This window comes from Zophobas morio, unplaced genomic scaffold (assembly GCF_036711695.1).
Source record: "Zophobas morio isolate AGI-343-1 ecotype UQ-CSIRO unplaced genomic scaffold, CSIRO_AGI_Zmor_V1 ptg000017l, whole genome shotgun sequence".
In the NCBI taxonomy this organism is placed as follows: Eukaryota; Metazoa; Arthropoda; class Insecta; order Coleoptera; family Tenebrionidae; genus Zophobas; species Zophobas morio.
This window is the reverse complement of record NW_026972122.1, coordinates 12,362,131-12,386,103: the sequence shown is the minus strand read 5'-3', so window position 1 is coordinate 12,386,103 and position 23,973 is coordinate 12,362,131. Positions and strand designations below refer to the sequence as shown.

The following is a 23,973-nucleotide window of genomic DNA, read 5'->3' as shown; positions in this document are numbered from 1 at the left end:
AATGCAACATTACGCCTTATTCCTACAAGGATTTAATTACGATATTAAATACAGAAATACAAAAAATCATTCAAATGCTGATTGCCTTTCAAGACTTCCACAATCACATACGTGAGAATTACAATTTGATGTAGTAGATGTTTTTCAAATACAAACGATAGAGACGTTACCAGTAAATATCGCTGAACTACAAAAAGAATCAGTGAGGGATAAGGAATTAAGTACAGTGATAAATAAATTACAAAAAGGTGAGCTAAAAGAATCTATATTATTTTTCAAAATTTAAGCAAATATCAAGGTTGACAACTTACCAGTGTAGTTAGCGGAGATCACAACCCTCGCAAAACTGTAGGGTCGCGGACGTTACAGTAAACAACACGTTTTGTTGTACATCTGTGTTGTACTCGTCTATAATATTGTAAATAAAAGAAAATGTAACTAAATAGTATGTTATATAACAGAAAACACAGAATTTATATTGCTTTTACTCTCATGTTTCAACACTGCTGCTGTACATAGCAAGGACTTTAGAGCCGTTTGCATTGAGGGCTTAATGCTGATTGTTGTTGACATTAAATGCCAAATGAAAAAGTGACAAGCTGACAAGTTATTAGAAAAACATTCTGATTCAGAATCAGAATCGAGAGAAATTATGATTGGGGGTATGTCTTCATATGGTGCATTACCCATTAAACGCTTCCAATCATCCCTGATCTGCCGTTCACAATGTCTAATAAAATTTTGCCATTTGTCTGCACCTACTGTAGCAAGAGCCTCCCGCCATAAGGACTGTACAACACCAATAGCACCACCGTGTTCCCGAATATGTTTATTGTAATATAGTTTACACTGTCTCCACGCCAGTTCAATTGGATTATACTGACAGTGGTAGGAATATTGAAAAATAGGTGGATAATTCCTCTTGCTCTCGTCACTGCCATACCATTTATCCTGGGCATATTTATAAATCTGTTCCTTTAGGATCTCTGCTGGGTGCTTTTAAGTTGTTCTTCTAACTTCCCCACTCCGTAAGAACATAATCTATCATAAATATTGCGATAGAACGCGCTCATAGAAACGATTCAAAATTAATGCGGTTCTTGACGTCTCAAGTGACAGATCAGTCACTATTGCATTGTCGATAAAGTAAAATAAGGAGGTGTAAAAAAATACTAAACTACACAGTTAAGAGTAAATTTTTGGGTTTTGCGTGTCCTTGACCTTCGCGCCCATTTTGAAAAATAAGTTATTTAATATAGACATAAAAGAATTTAGTGTACAACAAAATATTTTATTACGAGGACACCGAGTAGTTTTACCAAAGACACTACGAAATCGCGTGTTACAAGAATTACATTTGGGGCATTTTGGCATCGTGAAAACGAAGGCCTTAGCTCGCAGTTATTGTTGGTGGCCAAATATCGATCGCGATATTGAGAATCTTATTAAAACTGTAACGCTTGTCAACAAGTTCGTAATAACCCAAAAAAAGTAGAAAATCACATTTGGGAACCGGCTAGTGCTCCATTTGAGAGAGTACATTTCGATTTCGCAGGACCTTTCCATAATAAATATTTCGCAATTTTAATTGACGCATACTCAAAATTTCCATTTGTAAGAATATTATCAGATATTGCAACACTGAGTACAATAAAATTTTGCAGAGAAATTTTTGCAACATTTGGAATACACCCAAGTTTTTGTAAGTGATAATGGTACACAATTATGTTCACATGAATTTAATAAATTCCTTTTTAGTAACAATATTATTCATAAAAGAATAGCGCCGTTCAATCCTGCAACTAACGGACAAGTAGAAAGATTTGTACAAAGTCTGAAGAAAAGTCTAGTTAGTTTAAATATAGATTCCCGAAATACAGATGAGGTAAATCTACAAAGAATGTTAATGCATTACAGAATTACACGACATAGTACAACTAATAAAAGTCCTTCAGAATTATTGTTCGGTAGACAAATTCGAAACAGATTAGATTTAATGTTACCAATTGCAATTTCAACGAAAATAAGTAATGTTAACAAAAATAATAAAATTAGAACTGTATCAGTAGGTGATAGAGTACAGTGTAGAAATTATACGTCAAAACAAAGATGGTGTGTAGGAAAAGTTATTAAAAGATTAGGAAAATTACACTATTTGATTCAGCTAGACGATAATCGTACCAGGAAACGTCACATTAATCAAATTATTAAATTGCCTTTAAATGATAATCAAAAAGTCCATTTCGACACAGTGTTCTCGAGAAACAATGTACCGCCAAGTAACCAAGTTGATAACTACATTTCACCTATGCTTACACCTGGTATACCTGATGGAAGAACGTTACCAAGGTTTCCAAATTCAAATAATCACAATGTTCCAAGTGAAACTAGACAGGTTTCTGAAGTAACCAATGTTACATTTAGCGAAGATATTGTAACCAGTCCGGAACCAACGCCGGTAGTTAGTCAACCCAGCATTCCACAAATAGTCGCAGAAACGAGGCCCAAAAGATGGAATAGAGGTTGCTTACCGAGAACATTATTAGATTTCGAAGTAGGAAAGTAGAAGTGAAGAAAGTTGGGAATTTGAAGTTGTCCTGACAGGAGAGGGTGTTAGATATCTAGTTTGTTTATATTAGCAATGTTAGATATCTAGTAGGATATATTGACTTACTTTTGTTATGTAAATAAATAACTAGTTACGAGAATTGAATATATAAAATAACACTCCAATTTGTACGGACGATAAATAAAGAAATTTATCCAATACACCGTTTATTATACAAACATAACAAATATATCATCTACGGCCCCAAGAACATTTGGGAGACCCGCCATTCTTCGGAATTTTTCTTTGACTTCTACTAGTCTGTTACCAGAGGGCCAACAAATTACTCTTTGTGATACTACAGAGAGCACTTATGACACGTACAAAACACGCCGATAACGAAGATTTTCCTAAATCAAACCTGTCTCCTACAGACCTATAATATTTAAACACACCTATATAGCTAAACCAATTTTTATCATTGCTCTGTAAAATTTTATTACCTATAACTATGAATCCGGAGTTGCCAATAGTCAGACGACTGCTAACAGTTGTTTTTCAACATCTATGGTAAATCTTCCTTTACTGTTTTTACGCGTCAATAAAGGACCAATAATTCGATTACTCCGAAATGTTGTTGGAATTGTGAAGCTGTGAAATTTCGAATAGTTCCTTCAACGTAATTTTTTATTCTGATTGGATTCCTTTTACGTTTTTTTATTAAAAGAATAACAGCAATCACTTCGTCTTCGGTTTCACTACCACTTTCTGCATCACTTAAAATCATATCTTTCATTATATTATCACTGGTAAATAAAATCGACGCAGCCACTTCCATGGCGTAGCTTTTAAAATAAATTATTTTAAAACTTGATAATTAATAATATATATGTTGTATATGACACTTATGACAGCACAAAGTTTCCGTAGTCGTTCAGTATTCTTTTTACCTCGGTAAGGTGACGTCATATTACCGGAGTGACCATTACCTTACTATCGCCGAGAATTTCTGAACGCACCCCTGACAAGACGTAACGTGTTTTCGCGCGCGGTGAGTAAATTTTTTACCTAAATTTAGTTCTTAATTGTGAGTAGAATTGTTATGTTTTTGACAAAATGGTGATGATTAATTAATGTTAACATTGTTTATTTTGAGCTTTAATTGTTATATTTCTCAAACTAAATTAGAATTTGTATAAAGTTGTATTTTAATTTTGTGCAAAGGCATGGGGTGCATTCGGACAGCCAGACAGGGGGCACATTCGTACGCGTACGAATGCTCCCCTTTAGATTTTATTAACTACCAGTATATTAAAATTCAATTTTTATGAAATAAAATATAGTATTATCTTTTAAAATTATCGTGTAGACAGCAAAATAACATATTTTTCCTTTTATAAAGTATTCTTGTTCTAACAAAATGAAATATTTTTATTAAGTCAATCTTATAATTATTTTTTTATTGCAGAATCATGGTGCGAAAATATAAAAAAAGGGTACGCGTACTCAACAAGTGGATGAAGAGTCCATGAATTTAGCAATTGATGATGTGATACAAGGACGGTTGTCGTATAGGAAAGTCGCGTTAAAATACAACATCAAAACACCAACGTTGGAAAGCAGAGTTGAGAAATTTAAAGATGGCTCTAACGCCGATGGACCCTCACGAACTTTTCATTCAAAATTCACGAGTCTACAAGTCTTCTCTTTGGAAGAAGAGGCACGCTTAAATGACTATAGTACTAATTGCTGCAATATGCATTATGGGCTAACGATAGTACAAATTCGGAAACTTGCCTAGGAATATGCAAAAGCGTTGAATTTAAAATATCCAGCGAAATGGGACGAAAATCAAATGGCTGGCATAGGGTGGATGCGTAAATACAGGGAACGAAACACCAACTTTAGTCTGCGAAAGCCAGAGAACACTAGCGCTGCTCGATCATTCGCGTTTAATAAGAATGCAGTCCAAGAGTTCTATAATAATTTGGCTGAAGTGTTACGGCGACATAATTTTGCTACCGACAGGATATTTAACTTGGATGAGTCCGGCGTGTCTACTGTTTTAGAAACTCCTAAAATTTTGGCTCCTAAACCACAGAAACAAGTGGGACAAATCGTGTCAGCGGAAAGAGGCGAATTGATAACATTTGGTGCTATTATTTCTGCAAGTGGAAATACTATCCCTCCGCTATTTGTATTTCCACGGGTGCACTACAAAGACAATTTTCTTGAAGGTGCGCCTGAAGGAAGCCTCGGAGCTGCTAATAGAAGTGGGTGGATAAATGCTGACATATTTGTTTCAGTATTAAAGCACATTCAGAAACACACAATAAGCTCTAAAGAACATCTGATTTTACTGCTATGTGATAATCACGAAAGCCACATCAGCTTACAAGCTATAACATAATGCTCGAGATAATGGCATCATTTTTGTGTCTTTTCCGCCGCACACAAGTCATCGATTGCAACCTTTAGACGTTGGAGTGTTCGGCCCATTCAAGGCAAAGTTGAAAATAGCGTCGAATAATTGGCATATGTCGAATCCTGGCAAAACAATCAACATTTATAATATTCCTAAACTGGTAAAACTTGCATATTTCGAATCTTTTACCGCAAAAAATATTACAAGTGGATTTGAAAAGCCAGGTATATGGCCGTTCAATGAAATGGCCTTCAGCGATGAAGATTTCGCTCCCACTGACGTGTATGCTTCAAATAATTCGGTAAATGTGCCACCTAATCTGGAAACAAGTACTGTCGCTCTAGAACCACAACCTTCCGCCAGCGTGCCATCGGCTGATATGAATGAGTCGGATATTCGTGAGCAGTCGCCTTCTTTGCTCCAAAATCCTCAAGACATTGTTACCGGAACTGGCGAACCTTCCACCTCTGCGGTTAATGCACAATCTGAATCAAGTTCTTATCTTCCAATAACACTAGAAGTCATAAGACCTTATCATACAGCTGTTAGAAACAGAAAAACCAATAAAGGAAGAAAGTCGGGTAAATCCCGTATATATACAGATACACCTGAAAAAACTGAACTAGAAGAGAGACATAGACAGAAAGAATTGAAAAAAAATAGAACAGGAAAGGAAAACCAGAGCCAAAGCAGTGAAACGAAGTTTGAAGGAACTTAATTCAAGACAAAAGAAAAAGAAAGCTAAGAAAATAGAAAGCAATGATGATTCAGGTGAATCTGAAGGATCGCAATTTAGCTTGCGGGAGAGTTCAACATCTCCAGTTGATTTAGACTTGGACAAAAAGACTGATGATCTTAGTATCAATAATAATTTAAATGTAACACCAGAGAAAATCAAAGATAACTGTTATGTTTTGGTAAAGTTTGAAAAAAAGACTTCTGTTGTCTATTATGTCGGAAAAGTTTTCAGTCATTATTCGGATACAGAGATGAAAATAAATTATCTTCGGAAGAAACCGGGATAATCATGGTCATTCTTTTTCCCTGATATAGAAGACATACACACTTTGTATAACAGCGATGTCGCCATGATCCTCCCTGATCCTCAACCACGAACGGGCTATACATTCAGAATGGCTAGAATTTTTACTTTTGCAGTTAATTTAAATAATTATAATGTGCAATAAGTTCCAAAGTAACAACCAAATGTATAATTACCTACTTTATGTTTAAATTGTCAAAGACTGTACAACGATGTCATACAAAATGATTGTAAACATCTCATTTAGACTGATTGTAAAGCTTAGAATTATCAATAAGTAAACTAAGGATGAACGATTTTATTTTTTGTTATTTTTCTAAAGAAAGATTTATCGACTATGAGTCAAGTTACAAATTATTAAGTTAGTTCTTTGATAAATAAATATTTTTATAATATAATAAATAATAAAAATTTAACGACGTTAATTGCCTTTTTAATTTCCTCTATGAATCTACCCCATGCCGTACGAAAGTACCCCGCCTACTGTACGAACGTACCCCGTACGTGGGGTACGTTCGTACAAATGTCTTATCATAGAAAAATAGCTATAACCCTTTAACCTTTTGACATAAAAGTTTCGAACTTTGTAACAAACTACAATATATTTGTTATACTTAGGTACATAAACTAGATAAATTCGACAATTAATCATAAAGTAAAAAAAGTAAATCTAAAAAGTATATGAAAGGTAACCACTTTCCCCTACCTCCACGTGTTCGTAGCCCACTACGTCACCTGCAGTCCGCAGGTCAGTCTGTATAGCTAAAGTGACCCCTCTAGTCTACTTATTTATTTTTCTTTGCAGTATAGTAGATTCGTTGCCTTGTAGTTAACATCAGCGAGTCACCGGCTTGCTCGACTAATAATCCGTTCGAAGGGGGTAACTAGTCGGTCACACAGGTTACTGGCGCCCTTATCAATATTTAACATCACCCATTTTTGGACCTGCCCTTCTCCACTGAGCTACCGAGGACACCTCCTTCCGACGAAGTCGACGATAGGATCGACGAGTTTGCTGCACGCCAATTAAAAGCGTAGCTGTACGAAAACAGTTGGATTTCGATGGGCAGAAAACTTGGGGCTACACTGACTATGGAATTGCATTTGACAGTGATTCTTTCGAACTGGCCACTGAAGCTCTAGTTTTCATGGTGGTATTACAAAATAATGCACACTGGAAAAATCCAGTTGCATATTTCTTAATTAAAATATTAACCGGTCAACAAAAAGCCAATATTATCAGGGACTGTCTCATTCGTCTACACAACATAAATGTTGTTGTTACCTCCGTTACGTGTGACGGACCAGCGTCACATTTTACGATGTTTAAGGAGCTGGGATGTAACTTTGATGACGTACACAATCTGCAAACTTCGTTTCCCCATCCCTCTCAAGAAGATGTTAAAGTGTTTGCCATATTGGACGCATGCCATATGTTGAAAATGATTCGAAACATGTTGGCCTGCTTGGCGACATAAAATATCAAGGGAGGGTGGTAAGCTGGCGTTACATAAAGAAACTACATGAATTACAAAATGAAGAATTTCTAAATGTGCAAACAAGTTGAAAACGGCACGTTTGGAGTGGCGATAACATAAAATGAAAGTAAGTTGTTTTCTTGACAATATTCCTTATTGACATTAATATAATTAAGTCCTGTTATAGGTGAGTTTAGCAGCACAAACTCTTAGCAAGAGTGTGTGAGAGTGATATTCTCAATTCCCGAAGTGTACGTGCTAAGAATTTTAAGGCACCTTTGAGAGAAAACAATGAAGAAATGCGGCGTCCATTTGTCACCGACACCAATGAGTATCTCCTGAATTTGACGGATGTCACTGGCAGGCCTTTGTGGTGCATGCCTCGAAAACGTCAATTATGGGTTTTTTTGAATTACTTGCTATCAAATAAATGTAGTCAAGATCATCTGGAAATTTTCTTCTGCTCAGTGCGGTAAGCTTTTTAAAGAAACAATTGTATTAGTTTTTTCATGCACTGGAATTACACAAATCTGCATTTATTTTTGTTTTCAGATCGAGAAACGGGTGGAACAATAACCCTACTCCTCTACAATTTTGTAAAACTTTTAAAAGATTGCTTCTATTTCTAAACATAACGGGAGAAGGAGGAAATTGTAAAGTGCTTTGCACCACCTGTATGCTCTCTGTTAGCAGTGGCCCAAAGCAAAAGAGCACAGATGTTCAACAATCGGTTGACGTGTTTGTCTTGAAAAAATATGGTCTCGATATTTTGACTGAAGCACTTGCAGATCATGACTACGGCTGTCTGCCTAATATATTGGTGGCTATGTTGTCAAAATGGTGCTGAAGACGTTTAAATGCACAGACTGCATTTCTTCTTGCATTAAAACACGAGGAAACGACTTACAGATTATTGGGCAAAAAAACATGGGTAAAATAAACTTCTTACAATAGTTATTTTTTAAGTCTTAACAAAATTTTGATTTTAGGTGGGCTTATTAAACCTTCTGCTAGGATTGTAAAGATTTGTTGTTACTGTAAGTTGCAAATACGAAAAATTTTTCAAGCGATAAAAGCATTCTTTTTCCTCATTTAGAGGACCACGCACTCGAGACGGCGGTCATCGATGAAGGCCATTTATATATTCTAATTAAACAAATAATTAATGCCTACATGCAACACGCAATTTTATTAAGGATTTTGTGTCTGCGCAAGTCGAAGCGCATTCTCCCTCTCCATATCTCTGTATTTCCCCCACGAACCTGTGCAGCTGCTGCCATTCTTCAGAGCATCTCATGAAATATATTGTTTATTTATTCTTGTTGGATATTCTCTCATTCCTTTAAAAGCATATTCTGAAGCTCATCTAAAGTGTGGCGTGCAGGTACACTCATCAATTAATGCTGGTCAAGAAACAACATCAAAAATAAGCGTAGTAAAAATGTCAAGCACTATACTCAGAAAAATATTAGCTAGCCCGTTTTTCATGCCGGTGAGTGTATGTATAAATTCAGCATTAGAGCTGAAAATTGTCATTTATAATATAAACTCCGTTGCCAAGTTGACGTTGATAGTAACATTGATGCTCAACTTTTGCCATATTTAAAGGGGTTGTAGAAGAAAAGTGGAGGATTTAAGTTGATTACAACAAAAATTCACCATTTTAAACATGTTTTAAGTTTCTTGTTGTCAAAATAAGTCTACACATACTAAGAAAAAAAAGCAAAATGTACCCGCCCTATCTCAAATGTGATGATTTTTTTTATTCATTGTAAACCAAAGGGCCGGAGCTTAACTGCATAATCCTTATTTCTCTAGGAGAAATTAAACACATGTTTTTGAGTATCGGGTTGCTCAAAGAATACTTTGTATATTAAGAAAAAAATAAAGCCGAAAATTATACCCCACCCATACCCGCCCCGATCTCAATTCTCAATTGTGATGAATTTTTCATTTCGTTGTCAGATCGAGGAGCGGGGCTTAATTGCAAGATCGATATTTGTTTACAAGAATTTACATTTTAAACATGTTTTAAGTTTCTTGTTCTGAAAAGACAACTTACTACGAGTACGCATATCAAGAAAAAATGCAAAATATAAGATTTTTTATAATCGTCGAGAGCCAAAGGAGCGAAATTTAAATCCAATTATTATTTCTGTCGCTACAACAATTTACCATGTAAGACATGATTTTGAGTATCGTGTTATTCAAGGGATACTATGTATATTAAGAAAAAATTAAAGCCAAAAATTAAGACCCACCTATAACTGCCCTGATCTAAATAGTAATGAAGTTTTCATTCGTTTCTGATAACCACAGGCATACGGGTACGGGATATTAAATATATATTACCAGATCCAAAAATTATAGGCAGTAGCCGAAGGCAATCGTCTTTTTTATTTGACGTTCATTTCGAAATGTCGCAGTTGAATTTACGCTAAGCATTTTGATCTAATTTTGACAGATTTTTTTAGTTTTTGTTATACTGTATATGTTTTCATTATATTAGAAGTTTTTTTTTTGTAGCCATTTTTAATTATTATACTTCAAAGTTTATACGCTGTGCCAATTTATAGTTTAGAAAGTTTAAGTTTAATATTTTCAAGAGTTGTGCATTTTATTATACGTTTTAAGACTGAATACGTGAAAGTAAGTCATAAAGTCAAGCAATATTCCTAAGTGATAAGTCTGACTGTTGATTTTATAAACACGTTAAATTGTTCGTAATTATTATAAGAGTTATAAATTTTGTGTTAATTTTGATAACAATACTCTTTAATAAGGATTAAAAACTTTATTTCATAACAAGTGGTGTCATTATTTCTTAACAAATAATTTATCATATAATAGGCAATTCGAATAGTGTACGATAGTGTGGACACAGTTAGCCAATTTCTTAGTGTTAGCGCCATCTATCGGCGGCATAACAGAGAGAGAGAGCGGTGCGCGGTTTTAAGAGTACGAGTACGACCCTTTGACGTTTAACGTGCGCGTGCAATAAGGGACGCGTAGAAAAAGACACGAGGTGAAACCCGCTGGCGCCAGCAGAAGACACAAGACAACCACCCCGAGTCTCATCCTCTTCTCCAAGAAAACCTCATCCACCAGGTAGGATTTTCATCCCTCTTATATTTCTTCATCTCAACTCAAATAAATTGGCTAGTTGCCTCGCTCGCAACACTTAGGGAGAAAAAAACACAAATTTATCAAAAATTAAAAACACAATATAGCAATTTTAATGCCAATATGTAGCTAACGAACCAGGGGTTTTGGCCAAAAAAAAAAAAAAAACGTTTGTTTTTATTGAATACTTACGAAATGTGATGGTGTTTAAATTTTTTGTGGTTAACTGTTGAACAGGTCACTCCACATCCTTTAATTTTTGCAGGTGCAAAAGGGGGAAGCCTGTGAATGTGAGAATGACTTCAATTACTCTGCCATTTGTCAACACTGCAGCGGTGCAACGTGCGAGAAAGCGGTGGAAACTAAGAAGTTTCGCTTAAGGGTGCCCAGTAGCAGACCGAAAAATGAGCTAAATAGATTTTTAATTTACGGGCGTAATTTCAACTTTGAAAAAAAGATCGACATTTCAATTGATAGATTATGTCTAAATCTCTGGGGAAGACACAATATTTTTTTAAATAAGTGATTGTTTAGTGTTTAATTAATCGTTCATTCTTCGAAGGAATTTGCATTTTTAGACGAGGAGAGAGCATTTTTCGCTTCAACTTTTATATCAGTGCAAAGACAACATTGAGCTCTATGGGGAAGACCCGGTCATTTTTGTTTAAAATTTATATTTATCAAAATATTTGCGTTTTAAAAAAATACTGAATAATGAAATTAAATTGAAACTAGGCAACTCTATTTACAAAGGATTCGTTTCCATAAATGGTTGAGTTTGACACAGCAGGGAGCCTTGCCGACCGACCCTTTCAGGTAATCCGTCCAGGTACTTTGGGTCATAAAAGTCATAAATACTTTTAGCTTACGAACATTGTTGAAACTCTTTTACAAGTCGACTTCTTTCATTGCTAACATAATTTGAATTAAAAGTATGCAAATTTTTATAATTTTATACATTCTACTATAACATTTTCTTACAAAAAATGATTCCAGTATTTTTTACTAATCTGTCATTCTATATATAAATCAATACACAAAACTGACAAGATTTAGATTCTCATCACTTCACTAACCACTTATTTACCTGAACAATCATATTTATTTAAATTTAATTTTTTGATACTCTTTTCCGCACTACCTATGAGGTAGAGTATTATAGGCACGTTTTTTACGTGATATCTCCAGTAAACCTATTCCAATATCAAACATCAAAAGTTGAAAAATCGAAAAACCGAAAAGTCGAAAAATCTCAATAATGTAAACCACAAGTTCAGGATTATGCTACTAAAAAATTGATAACATCATCTCAAAATTTTGCTGAATAAATTCTACTAAAAATGTGCAAAATATGATGAGTTTTTACTTGTAATTTATCATTGCATTCATATTTTTTTGGATTTGCTGATATACCTAGGTGGCTCAAAAAAATTAATGAATGAATCAATTTATTCTATTGATTAAATGAGTCTCGACTCACTCCATTTTCCCAGAAATTTTTGGAATACTGTTATTTTTAGTCTAATCCACATTAATTTACGTGTCCTTGCAAAATGTTGATGATTTCATCACAAAATTGTGTACCTAAAGTAAAAATTTAACTCGAAAATGCTGGATATGTTTCATTGTATTTTACGTGCGAGGGAAGTTCTGTCGAAACAACTTTCCACCAATTTTTCTTGCTGTTATATTTGAACATAAACAGTTTATTTTATATATTTTTAAAACATTATAAAGAAAATAAAAAGTTGTGTTAGACTGAACCTTGTGGGTTTCTCAATCTATTTTCCGCAGCATTTTAAACTTTCAACTCAATTTCTTTCAAAATAGATAGAAATGGATTTCGATGGTTATTTCCCTGTACCCTTCATTTCAAAATAAATAAGCTTATCTGGTGTTGTTTACCGATTTGCATTTTATGACGGACTCCCTACAGTGACCATAATCTCTCCTCTCTTGGGTCGCTACCTGCCGTGCATCCGTTCTTTGGGTTGCATAGTTACAAAAAATAATTCTTCTCACTGAAACCGATTTTGCGGGCGACGACTGGGGACCCTTAAGGAAGCGAAGAAGAAATGAAGCACGAATGTCCTTCACTGTTAAAAGCTGAGTTCGATTCGGAGATTGCTCTCAACAAAGTTACGTAAATTCGAGAATCCTGTTATTTTCGTCGGCGACGTTCCGACAGAAGAATTGCAACTGGGCTCTCAAAAAATACATTTGAATAGTGTCAGGACGGCTTTAATTAAAACCACTTTATGACTGAAAATACATGTGTTATCACACCTCAAAGTTTTTCTTCATCTAGTTTTCCATCTATTCCTGTACATACTTTCTTTTTTATTATTAATGTTAAATTTAAAATTAATAAATGTTTTTAATAATCGTATTATTTAAAAAATACACTCTTTACAAACTTGTTGTCAGTAACCGTTAAACTAACGGCAGCTTTTTTTCCTGGAAACAATTTTTACCCCCTCCCTCCCCCCTCCCAACACAAAACCTCATGCCCAATTGACTGTAGTATATCAATCAGAACAAAGTTGTAAATTTCTTAAAAAGTTTATTTAATTTACTGTTCATGCAGCAGTCTTCGGCTTACAACGTGAACAAACTTGCTGTTTCTGTTAAACATCGACAACCGCATCCAGATGGACATACGTCGCGTTTTTCGAACCATTGTTTTAAATGTTTGGTGTGTCCTCCATGACCACAAACCATGCAACAGTTTGCAGATCCCCGTACAGACAAGTGACATATAATGCAATTCAACGAAAATTTCTTGCATGTACTGCAGGTACAATGTTTGGTGGACTTTGCACAGTTTTTACATTCTGTAGAAAATTCGACACCTTTGTGGCTTTCGGGAGGTCTGCACCGAAACTTTAACACTTCGGCACGATTATATAACAGTCCCCATCTATGGAGTACCTCCGCGTACGACAATTTAAAGTACTCGTATAAGTGGAATTCCTTTTTCCGACAGGGAAATTTTTCATGACCATTTAAACGAAGATTGTCTAGAGAGGTTGACCTCATCGGTTTCAAGGAAGCTAGGACCCATCCCTCTGTCGATATCTCAGTAGGAGGGATTGTGTGATAGGATGAAGCGTCATTCTGAAAAAACAAAGATAAAGTGATGATCTGGGAGATATACACACGAAAACCAAAATAGAAAACCCGTTTGACAAAACGCTGCATTTTAGACAGTAGTTTGAGTTCCACTATTATAAAATAATTTATTATTATATTGTTGAAAAAAATAAAAGCGACACTAACAGAAAAAGAATAGGAAAAAAAAACAGAAATGAAAAAGCTAAAACAACTCACCGCAGAAATAAAAAGGGTTTTTTTTGAAGACTGTCGGCTGTATTTAATTTGATTTTTACCAAAGATGCAAGAAAGCATTGCGGCCATTTGGATATCTGAACGGGAAGCATAATGAGCAATTCTGCAACGAAATGAAAATGTATTATGTCATTCTAAATTGTGTTGATTACTTACAAAGCCTCTGAAAGCTGACTTCCAAATGGATGATTAAACCAATGTTCATCTTTATCTATAGAAGATGCAATAAGTTCTGCCAACGTCCATGCTTGTACTAAATCCCACCGTCCTGCGACTGCTGCCGTCGCTGCATTATGTTTGCAAATGGTTGCCGTATCTCCATCTAAAATATACTCCTCCGCCAACTGCCTATTCGTCAAAAGTAATCCAGAAACATCGTACACATGTACAATTGCTTTCGACGGATTCTTTGCGTGTTTAATCCGAAAGCGTGGTTTCTGGTAATAATATGAGGACACCGTGACATGATCCGAAGAGCGTTTAGAAAAAATTGTTTCCAAGGCGGACAAAGCTCGTGGGGTGGTTGTCTCCAGTTTTCCCGAAAACCTTCTAGTGTGCGGAGCTCGACCGAAACAAACCAAAATTCCCACGGAACAAAATTTCGCTCCTGAGGTACGAGGAAAAGGAATATATGCATCGTTGTATCCGCCAAAAACATTAGAAGGCTCTGTATACGAAGGGTCAAATATTCTATCATTCTCGGAGTCAGCAGACAGTTGCTCTAAAGTCGTAACCATCTGTCGTAAACACGATTCTAAGCAAGTACGATTTTTTGAAACTCTTTGTTGAGCCAAATGATTTAAAGTCTGTAAAAGCTGGGCTCCAACAGAATCGTTTAATGTTGATTCTTTGAGAATTTGAAAAACTGGAGGTACACCATGCGGATAAGCATTGGGGAACGAAACTTGTAGATTTACGGAAAAACTATTAACGTTGGCGTAAACAGTACACGTTCGAGTTACTGGATCCATAGCTGTAACTTCTAAGTTTGGTATATGTACATTTAAGAGAGAAAATTCTTGTTGTAGAGGTTGTATTTTAGGAGAAGTTTTCTTTTTGAGTTTTATAGCTTCTGGCGACTCAGAGTTAATCACAACGTCTTCTTTAGTTTCATCCGGTTCGTGACCACACAATTTTTGTAAAAATGGTTCAATTTTCCACACAAGTAAGGTCTGATCTTTAGACCACGTAATTAGTTGGAAATCAGTTGATCCTGGGGACTGTTTTCTCCATTCAAACTCTAAGACCACGTCTCTATGTCCAACGAAAGTATGCATAGGAGTGGAGCGGTTCGCTGTATTCCACAACAATAAACTGTTTTCCCCCCTTCGTAGCTGGGGAACTACCACAGTTACTAGACCGTTGCCAAAAGGTGTAAACCTTGCCCGCCACACTGGAGCATTAGTAGTCAACACGTATTCCGCGCGTCGTGGATTCGTCATATCGAAAAATTTTACGGTATTATCCTGACTTGATGTAGCTAACTGAGTTTCTACATTTGGATTCCAATCTAAACCATGAATTTTTGATAAATGAGCCGCGACGTACTGAACTGGAGCAGTTCCTTTACGTTGATCCCAAATTTTTATATCTCCGTCATGGGCAGTTGCTAAGAGATGGGACGATATTTTATTCCATCTCACTTGAGAAGCTTCTGCTATTGCAGACAAGGATAAAGACGGGCGTCGTGCATCCCTCAAATCCCAAATATGTATGAAAGTATCAACCGAACACGATGCTAAAATGTTTGGATCGGAACGATGCCAATTTAAATCTGTTATGACCCGTGTATGTGCCCTCAATGAATGTGCCTGAATTAGTTCTTGTGAGCGCCAGGTTAAAACTTCTAATCGTTGATTACTCTAAAATTTATGCCCATAAACTTAAAATGTAAAAGACTTCACTACCTACCGATATCACGCAAAGTTCACGTTTATGGTTGGTTGGATTCCATTCGGCTGCTCCAACATCATACTTGCTTTGCCTGGGAAACTTTTGTACGACTTCTAGCTCTTCATCTAGGTTTCTGATAGCAATGTATCTGCGACTACAAATTACCGTCAAAATGTAATAGTATCTAACTATATACCACTGGAAGCGTGAAAAAAGTTGTCATAGCGTGAAAAAATGTGTCATAGAAGCCTGCCGTTGCTATGACGATTTATCAACACATTTGTCAGAAATTAAAATGCATCCAAAAATTTTGTACTTTAATCCGTATTTAAGTGTTTTGTATTAGATTTCTCGGTGTTTTGTGGTAATTTGTGTGAGACGGTAAGTACGGCTACATTTAATATCTATGTTCCAGAATAAAAAGTTTTTGAAGTAGGTAGTTGTGGATTTTTGTTAAAACGTGAAAAAAGTTTTGTATGCAACTCGTGAGTAATGGCTATTTATTTTTTTTTCGCTCGGCGGATTTGCGCACTCGCCTTTGGCTCATGCGGCAAATTTTCCTTAGCGTGAAAAAAAGATACACTTTACTCACTAGTTGCATAAATAACTATTCATTAAATTTCTTTTGTGAAATTAAAGACACTCAAATAAAGCTATTTTGAAAACCAAATACAGAGTCATCAAAATTGATTGAGAGAGTTGGTAAACCTGAACTTGAATAATTTGGTTTATTAAGTTGTATAAAAATATTAGCTGTCAAATTTGAAGTTTCAAGTTTCAAATTTCAAAACTCAGTGGCGTCTTTTTTAGATTTTTTTTTTTTTGGTAAAAATATTAGTTGTCAGATTTGAAGTTTCGAATTTTTGTCACGCCACTGAATTCATTGCCATATAACCTTAAACAAATCTGTCATAAGGTTGACAAACTTCACGACAAAAACAGGGGGTACCAACTCTCTCAATCAATTTTGATGACCCTGTACTCATCCTTTAAATAAACCTTTCTTCTTGTACGTCTAGTATAATTATTACAACTTCATGCTATCATAATTCATGCTGGGGTTACAGTTCAGTTATTTAACATTACTTACATATTAAGCTAATTTTTGTACTCTTGGTTTCATATTCACTGCATAATGTATTCACATAGAAATTTTAGAAGACTCTTCTCTTAAATATACAATATCAATTTTTTCCACTTTTTTTAATTTCCAATATTAACATAGAAACCGCTATGTTTAAATCAAATAGCATCTAGTATGAATGCATGTTTGAAGATTATATACCATGACTGGAAAAAAAAAACTCCTTTAGTGAGCCACGGATTTAATTTTTTCAAAAATTGGTGACAGTTTCCTATTGTAGTTACCTGTCAGTTTGAAATTTATATTGTCAATGTAATAAAAAAAAGCTTGCAGCAGAACATACAATTTTTATGTCCAGTTAATACTGAAATGGAGTCAAGCAAGAAAAGGAAGAGTGGTCTCTAATGCAATGGATAGAAGAATTATGCCAAAAATTTCCCATAACCTCAAAGAACGATATACTTAGAGTGCAGACTTCGTCAACATAATTTCCTAAAAAATTAATTCCATGGCTCACTAGAGGTTTTTTTTCCTCAACAATATGGTAGTAAATCTGTGTAACAGAAATATAATAGGATAAACTCCTTTCAAGTCAAGTCAACGGTGGTCCCATTTAGGTAATTTTTGCATGTTGCAGCGGGTTCTGATACATATCACAATTGATGAACACCGAAAGACCGAAGAAAATTATAAGTCGGAGTGCAGTGTCCTTGCACCTCAGCATGTAGATACAAAGATGAATTATGTTGCCCTTGATGTCACGGTCTAAGTAATGATTTTAATTGTTATTTTATTTACTTACCCAGCCAACAATACATAGGTTCCGGAATTATCCACAGCCATTGCATTTGCCTGCAAATCTCTTCCTTCGAGAGCAATATAATATTCATTATTCCACGTAACGGCCATTATAATAAATAATCCTTTTTTAAGAATCTGGAAAGATTATCACTAAAACAGATTTTGAGTATAAAATCATTTTACTTGGTTACTTCAATTGTTGTATAAAATTAATTAAAAAGTACTTACGTGATTGTATTCTGAAATATCACGTTGAAAATAGGATATACTGTAGAATAATCGGGTTAGGACTAGAGGGTTAACAAGCCTTCTTTGATAAATCTTTGATGGATATCAGCTGTTCAATGTTTACAAATACCGACAACACTATTTGTAGATACACAATTGCAAATAGTACTTTGGTAAACTAATTAAAAACCACCGACAACACTATACAAGAAATACAAATTTTAGAAAGAACCGGCACGAAAATAAAATTTCAAAAAATAAATACAGCCCCCCAATAATCAGAATGTGAAATTGCAGATTTCTGTAAACTCCGACAATCAACAAATGTCAAAGTCGTTTATTTATGTTCATCTTCACATTTCACTTGTAACAGAAGTTTCAAAGAAAATAACGTGCGATTTTTTAAATTTGTAATCTAGTGAGTGTGTATACACCACACATCTGTCAGTGTCAAATTAAAATGAGGAATGCGGAACAGTAACGTCTAACCTAAAAAGTGAAAATTGATGTATAACGGGTTGCGGAAAATGTATCCAAACACAAATTATAGACGATAATAATATTGTATCGAAAAACAAAATATCGAAATTACAAATTATAGAAGCATAAATAATTGAATGTTCAAATTATCGAAAGTGCATAATATCGACACATAAAGGTACCTAAACAGACACGTTTAAATGAATGCTAATTTTCAATCAAAATTGTTCTAACTTATAATTAATTATATGACAGGTTTGAATCAGGCGAATCAATATTGAGATAAGAAAACAAATTTTGCGAAAGTGGTGCTCCGAAAAACTGTCGTTGCGGGAACTGGCTACAATGACGAAATATTCAAAATCAGTAGTATTCCAATAAGTAATCAAAAAATTGGGAGAACATAATACTTTAGCAAATTTTTCTAAATCCAGACGTACAAAAGGCCTAGTTAATAACAACATTGGGGAAAACGTCTTTAAGCTGCTAAAATCAACCAAATATAATCCTGTTCGTGCAGGAAACAGCGGAGAAGCAAAGCGTCAGATCAGTACTGTAAAAAATAATGTTGAGTTTTTGAAAAAAGAAGATAACCCACCGAACTATCCTGAGCTCCGTCCGATTGATCGCCGTTGGGCAAATGTGAAAACTCCAAAGTATGTAGTAGCAATCTGAAGTTACGCATATTTTATGTTAGTGTCGTAATAGTCAGTCTCGCCATTTGAAAAAGAATTTGTGATTCTGTACTATATCTTTAAACGTGCCATTTTCTGTGGAGCAGAATACTTCTGTAGTAGTCACATACTTTCGTAGTGGAGCACAGGATGAATTTGGGTTTTGGAACGATTCAATTGATGCCTATTACGACCAGTTCATTGGCATGTATTCTGAGACATAAACTGCGTTTCACCTAGATTTAGGTGGTGCACACTCACCTGGGAACATCATATTAGTTGTTTGTCAAAGGATCTCGCTACAGCTAACTTTGTGTTGAAAAAACTCGCTTCAATTCTAAATTCTGATGTTCTACGTACAGCATAATTTGCTGTTTTTCACAGTAAAATGATACAGGGCTTTTATAAATGATTCTATGGACGTAGTTGGCTATGGATTTCAAAAATTCCGCTTCGCTGAAATTACGCCCGTGATTATGCCTCATTATCACAGTTCTCACTTGTCACATTAATGTCTAATGTTATCATTGACCTATTATATACAGAGTTAGTCACGAGAAAATTATCTCTGAAAATTATTTTTACGCAACCCAAAATACTAATACCCCTTATCCCTTGATACTATTTGAATTTAAAATGAAATGCTTAATCCATGATTGTTTTGACTTTGGTAGTGTCCGTCTGGCGTTAGTTAATTTTTACATTTTTCTTCATCGTTTACTCCGCTCTGCAACCCCATTGGATCGACGTACCTCTCTCAATCTGCGCTCTTTTGAAGCCGTAGTTACTCTAGCAATATCTTTCCCCGCTAGTGGGCATGTGTTAGTTCGCCACCTCTACGTCAATTAGAGCCTCTTCGAAGTACAAATCTGTAGCCTCTGGGCCTCTTCGAGCACCCAATTATAAAAACGCCGTAGCATCCCCCCAACATGCCAACATTTTCAACAGTTGTTGCAGTAGTTAAATTACTTAATTACTCTTTCAAGTTTACGTTGTATCCTTTGAATAAAATATCGTAAAAGTAATTTTTAGAAATAATTCTTTCATAACAAACTTTAAAATCAAGAGGTACTCGAAGCAAGCCCTAACAAATTTATTAGCGGCGCCAGCGTAGTCTATCTCCGAGTGGCTACGGTACGACCATGGACACTCGCGTAACCTCCTTCCCGGAATTGTCAAAATGACACTGCCAAAAGTGCCAAAGTCAAAGCAATCATGGATTAAGCATTTCAATTTAAATTCGGTTAGTATCAAGTGGTACACGTTATTAGTATTTTGGGTTGCGTAAAAATAATTTTCTCGTGACTAATCTGTATATGGACCATGGAGGAAAGAATCATATAATCGTATAATTCTTTTCTCCATGATATGGACTGAGTGCAGGCGTATTAAATGCATTGGAGTCGGTGTTGTCAACAAGAGCAGGCAACCACCAATACACATTAAGGGCAAAAGACTTGCGAAGAGCATGTACATACGAAGCATTAGTTTTCAGGTTTTTTTCCAGTATATCAGTGGCGGCTCGTGACTATTTTGGTTGGGTCGGCAAGCAGTGCGTGACCGAAAGTTTTAAGATATGGAATACAAGAAACAGGGACCTCAAGTTAGTCATTATACAGGGTTAGTCACGAGAGAATTACTTCTGAAAATTATTTTTACGCAACCCAAAATACGAATACCATGTACCATTTGATACTAACTGAATTTAAAATGAAATGCTTAATCCATGATTGCTTTGAGTTTGACAATCTCATTTTGACAATTGTGGAAAAGGAGGTTACGCGAGTGTCCATGGTGGTACCGCAGCCAGTCGGAAATCTCCTCCGGCGCCGCTAATAAATTTGTCAGTGTGCCTCTTGATCTTTTGCAACTGATTAATCACGAGAAAATTATTTCTAAAACTTCCTTTTACGGCATTTTATTCAAAGGTTACAACACAAACTCAAACAAGTAAGTAAATAATTTAACTACTAATCTGTTGAAAATGTTGGGCATTTTGGGGGGATGCTACGGCTTTTTTGTAAATGGATGGCCGAAGAAGTCCAGAGGTTGCAGATTTGCACTTCGAAGAGGCTCTAGGTGACGCAGAGATGGCGAATTAACACATGCACATTAGCGGGGGACAACATTGGTAGAGCACTTACGGCTTCAGTATAGCCCAGATTGATCTGATTGTATGTCGTCGATTCAATGGGGCTCTAGAGGCGATTCAACGATGAAAAAAAATGTTAAAAATTAATTAACGTCAAAGTGACACTGCCAAAGTCAAAGCAATCATGGATTAGGCATTTCATTTTAAATTTAGATAATATCAAGTGGTATAGGGTATTAGTATTTTGGGTTGCGTAAAAATAATTTTCAGAAGTAATTCCCTCGTGACTAACCCTGTATATAATTTGCTACCTGTATGGTGTTGATTCATATAGACCTAACAAATTAGCAAATTTGAATTTTGCAAATTATAAATATTGTTCAGCAAGTACTACCCGAAGGTCTGAGGTCTTCCTCGCCGGGATTGGGATAAGGATAGGTTTGTTAGTAATGGAAGTGTGGGATGTATTAAATATAAAAATAATGAATATTATTAATAAGTGCAAAAATCAACTTTTTTCTAAAACAAAATAAAAAATATTCTTGAAATACGTATAAAGTAAAGCGTATATGTATACATAAAATCATTCACAAAGAATTAGCAATACTTATGAACTTAATCGAAGTTACGACACCCTATTACACTTACATTCCATCTCCGTTCCTTGAAAATAATAAATAAAATTATACTGGGATCGCACAATACTTACAGACTTAAACATTACAGCTAACAGACCAGACATCATGCTTATCAAAAAACACGCGAACGAAGCCATTCTCATTGACATTGCTATTCCTAACACAAACAACATTATTCAAATATACCACACCAAGATTTCAAAATATCTACAATTATCGATAGAAATGAAATCCATGTTGAATCTTAAAAAAATTTCAATTCTACCCCTAGTTATCTCTAATGTAGGTAAATACCTTAGTTGAGAATTTAAAGTCTTTGCATTTGAATGATTCAATAATTGTCAAAATTCAAAAAGCTGTTTTGTTAGGAACATGTCATATTGTTCGTAAGTTTCTCGAACAGTCTGATCATGTCAGTCAGATTAGATTAGCACCAGTAGGTCAGAGTAGTATAGGTCAATTTCCAAGTGATGCGCGGATAAATAATCGGTAGTTAAGCTAGACTTTTGGGGATGGGGTGAGATTAGAGAGTAATAACAGACTAATTTGTATGCTGTAATTCTAGAATCTCGAAAGTTGCTTTATTAATCTAATCAATGCATATCATTACTTGGTCTTAGTACCCGTAATGATAGATAGAAGTCTTGCCTGAATGCCGGTCATTTCCGGGTCAGTGGTGGGTCTTAAAAATAACATTTAAATTATAAAATAAAAACACATTCTAACAAAAAATACAATATGAAACATCAACAACTATTTATTAGTAAAAAACGAACTAAAAAAGTAAATTAAAAATTTTTATAGACCAATTCAATGCGTCTCTGCTTTGTATTGGCAAAATGGTCAATTACTTGATTATAGAATTTTTGATCTTCAGTCAAGTTTATGAGCAGTTTTTTTTCTATTGCTAAAACGGATAATTTGGATAATCGATTTTGACTAATAGAGTTTCTAGTAAAATTTTTAATTCGCTTTAAAGCTGAAAAACTACGTTCAACAGATGCTGACGTGGCTGGTATGGTTAAAGATAGAAGTTTGTAAATTTCTGGCACAATATTTTCGAGCGACTTGGAACAAATAAAATGTAACATATCTTGAAACGAGGAGGAGTCGCCAAAAGTAGTTTGATCGGAATATAAAATCTCCAGTTCTTTTTCCAATTTAGTCTTGTCTGATAAGTTTGAATTAAGACCATTTAACAAGTGATGAGGAAATGTCTTTTGAAATTGGGAAAATTTTATTCGATCTACGAGTTCAAAAAATTGTAAATCTTTCAAATCGGCAAATCGACACGCTATTTGATTTCGAATGAAATCCAAAATTTCGTAAAAAATTCTTTTATAGTAAATACTGTCATTTTCTTCGTTATCAATTCTCCGTTTTTTAAAAGGGAGACCCAAAATACTTGTCACTTCGTCAAAGACATATTCGTTAGTTTTTAAAATTTTCAATTGTCTCTAGAAGTGTTTCTATTCTTTTTCTACAATACGGAATATCAGATAATTTATTTTGAAGAATAGACAAAATTTAATCTGTCTGTTGAAAAATTTTATCAAATATTTTCAATAAAAATAAAAATTTGAAATCATTTAATATTTTTTTGAAACCGGCGGCTTCATGAGTCGAGTCGTGGTCTTTACTAAATTCTGGACTATTTAAAATGGTGTCAAATACCTCCAATAATTCTTCGCGTTTGCTTGAAATTACAATCAAAATTCGATATTTAAAATTCCACCGCGTTTCGGAATTTTTTGGGACCCGTCTATTGCAAATATCATCCAAGATTTTAGTACGCTTTGTCGATTTAGAAAAAAACGCTGAGAAAGCTGTTAAATTAGCAAAAAAAATTCTACACTCTTTAAGTTTGCGACATGTATTGTATCTTGTAAAATTAAATTTAATCTGTGTGCATAGCAATGTGTAAATAGTGCTTGAGGGGCAACAGATTTTACTTTGGCTTGTAAACCGTTGATTTCGCCGGACATAACAGCAGCACCACTTGTAATACTGCTGACACATAAAATACTCGTTTCAACAGTTTGTTGCACTAGATGTAGATATTTCAGCGTGGACCAGAAGCCTTTTGTATGCCCCTTCAAACTGCGCAGCAGTGGGATTA

At 35.0% G+C, this 23,973-nt stretch overlaps 2 protein-coding genes and 1 long non-coding RNA gene across 4 annotated transcripts in view; 2 read left to right on the top strand and 1 right to left on the bottom strand.

Annotated features, from left to right (window-relative positions):
• LOC135130432 (uncharacterized) overlaps window positions 1-11,483 on the top strand; it is a 115,725-nt gene extending 104,242 nt beyond the window's left edge. The window contains exon 2 of one of the 2 annotated variants that reach the window (XR_010280773.1): window positions 10,882-11,483. Coding sequence is in view for 1 of the 2 variants with exons in the window: in XM_064057814.1 (XP_063913884.1) it covers window positions 5,086-5,691 (606 nt within the window). In the remaining variant the exon portion in view is untranslated. Of the gene's footprint in view, window positions 1-4,016; window positions 6,336-10,881 lie in introns of those variants that run through there. The other variant, XM_064057814.1, reaches the window with a different exon arrangement.
• On the top strand, window positions 7,709-8,810 carry LOC135130367 (uncharacterized). Its single transcript, XR_010280748.1, has 3 exons — window positions 7,709-7,965; window positions 8,046-8,424; window positions 8,483-8,810. It is a non-coding gene; the product is annotated as an uncharacterized LOC135130367 (long non-coding RNA).
• Window positions 11,484-13,159: 1,676 nt separating the features above from the next.
• LOC135130059 (GATOR2 complex protein WDR59) lies at window positions 13,160-18,486 on the bottom strand. Its single transcript, XM_064057373.1, has 6 exons — window positions 17,971-18,486; window positions 17,744-17,892; window positions 15,876-16,011; window positions 14,121-15,826; window positions 13,947-14,067; window positions 13,160-13,733 (listed from the first exon to the last, which is right to left on the bottom strand). Exons 2-6 carry the CDS (start codon window positions 17,848-17,850, stop codon window positions 13,215-13,217), a joined length of 2,589 nt encoding a protein of 862 aa, XP_063913443.1. The 5' UTR covers window positions 17,851-17,892; window positions 17,971-18,486; the 3' UTR covers window positions 13,160-13,214.
• Between the last annotated feature and the right edge of the window lie 5,487 nt (window positions 18,487-23,973).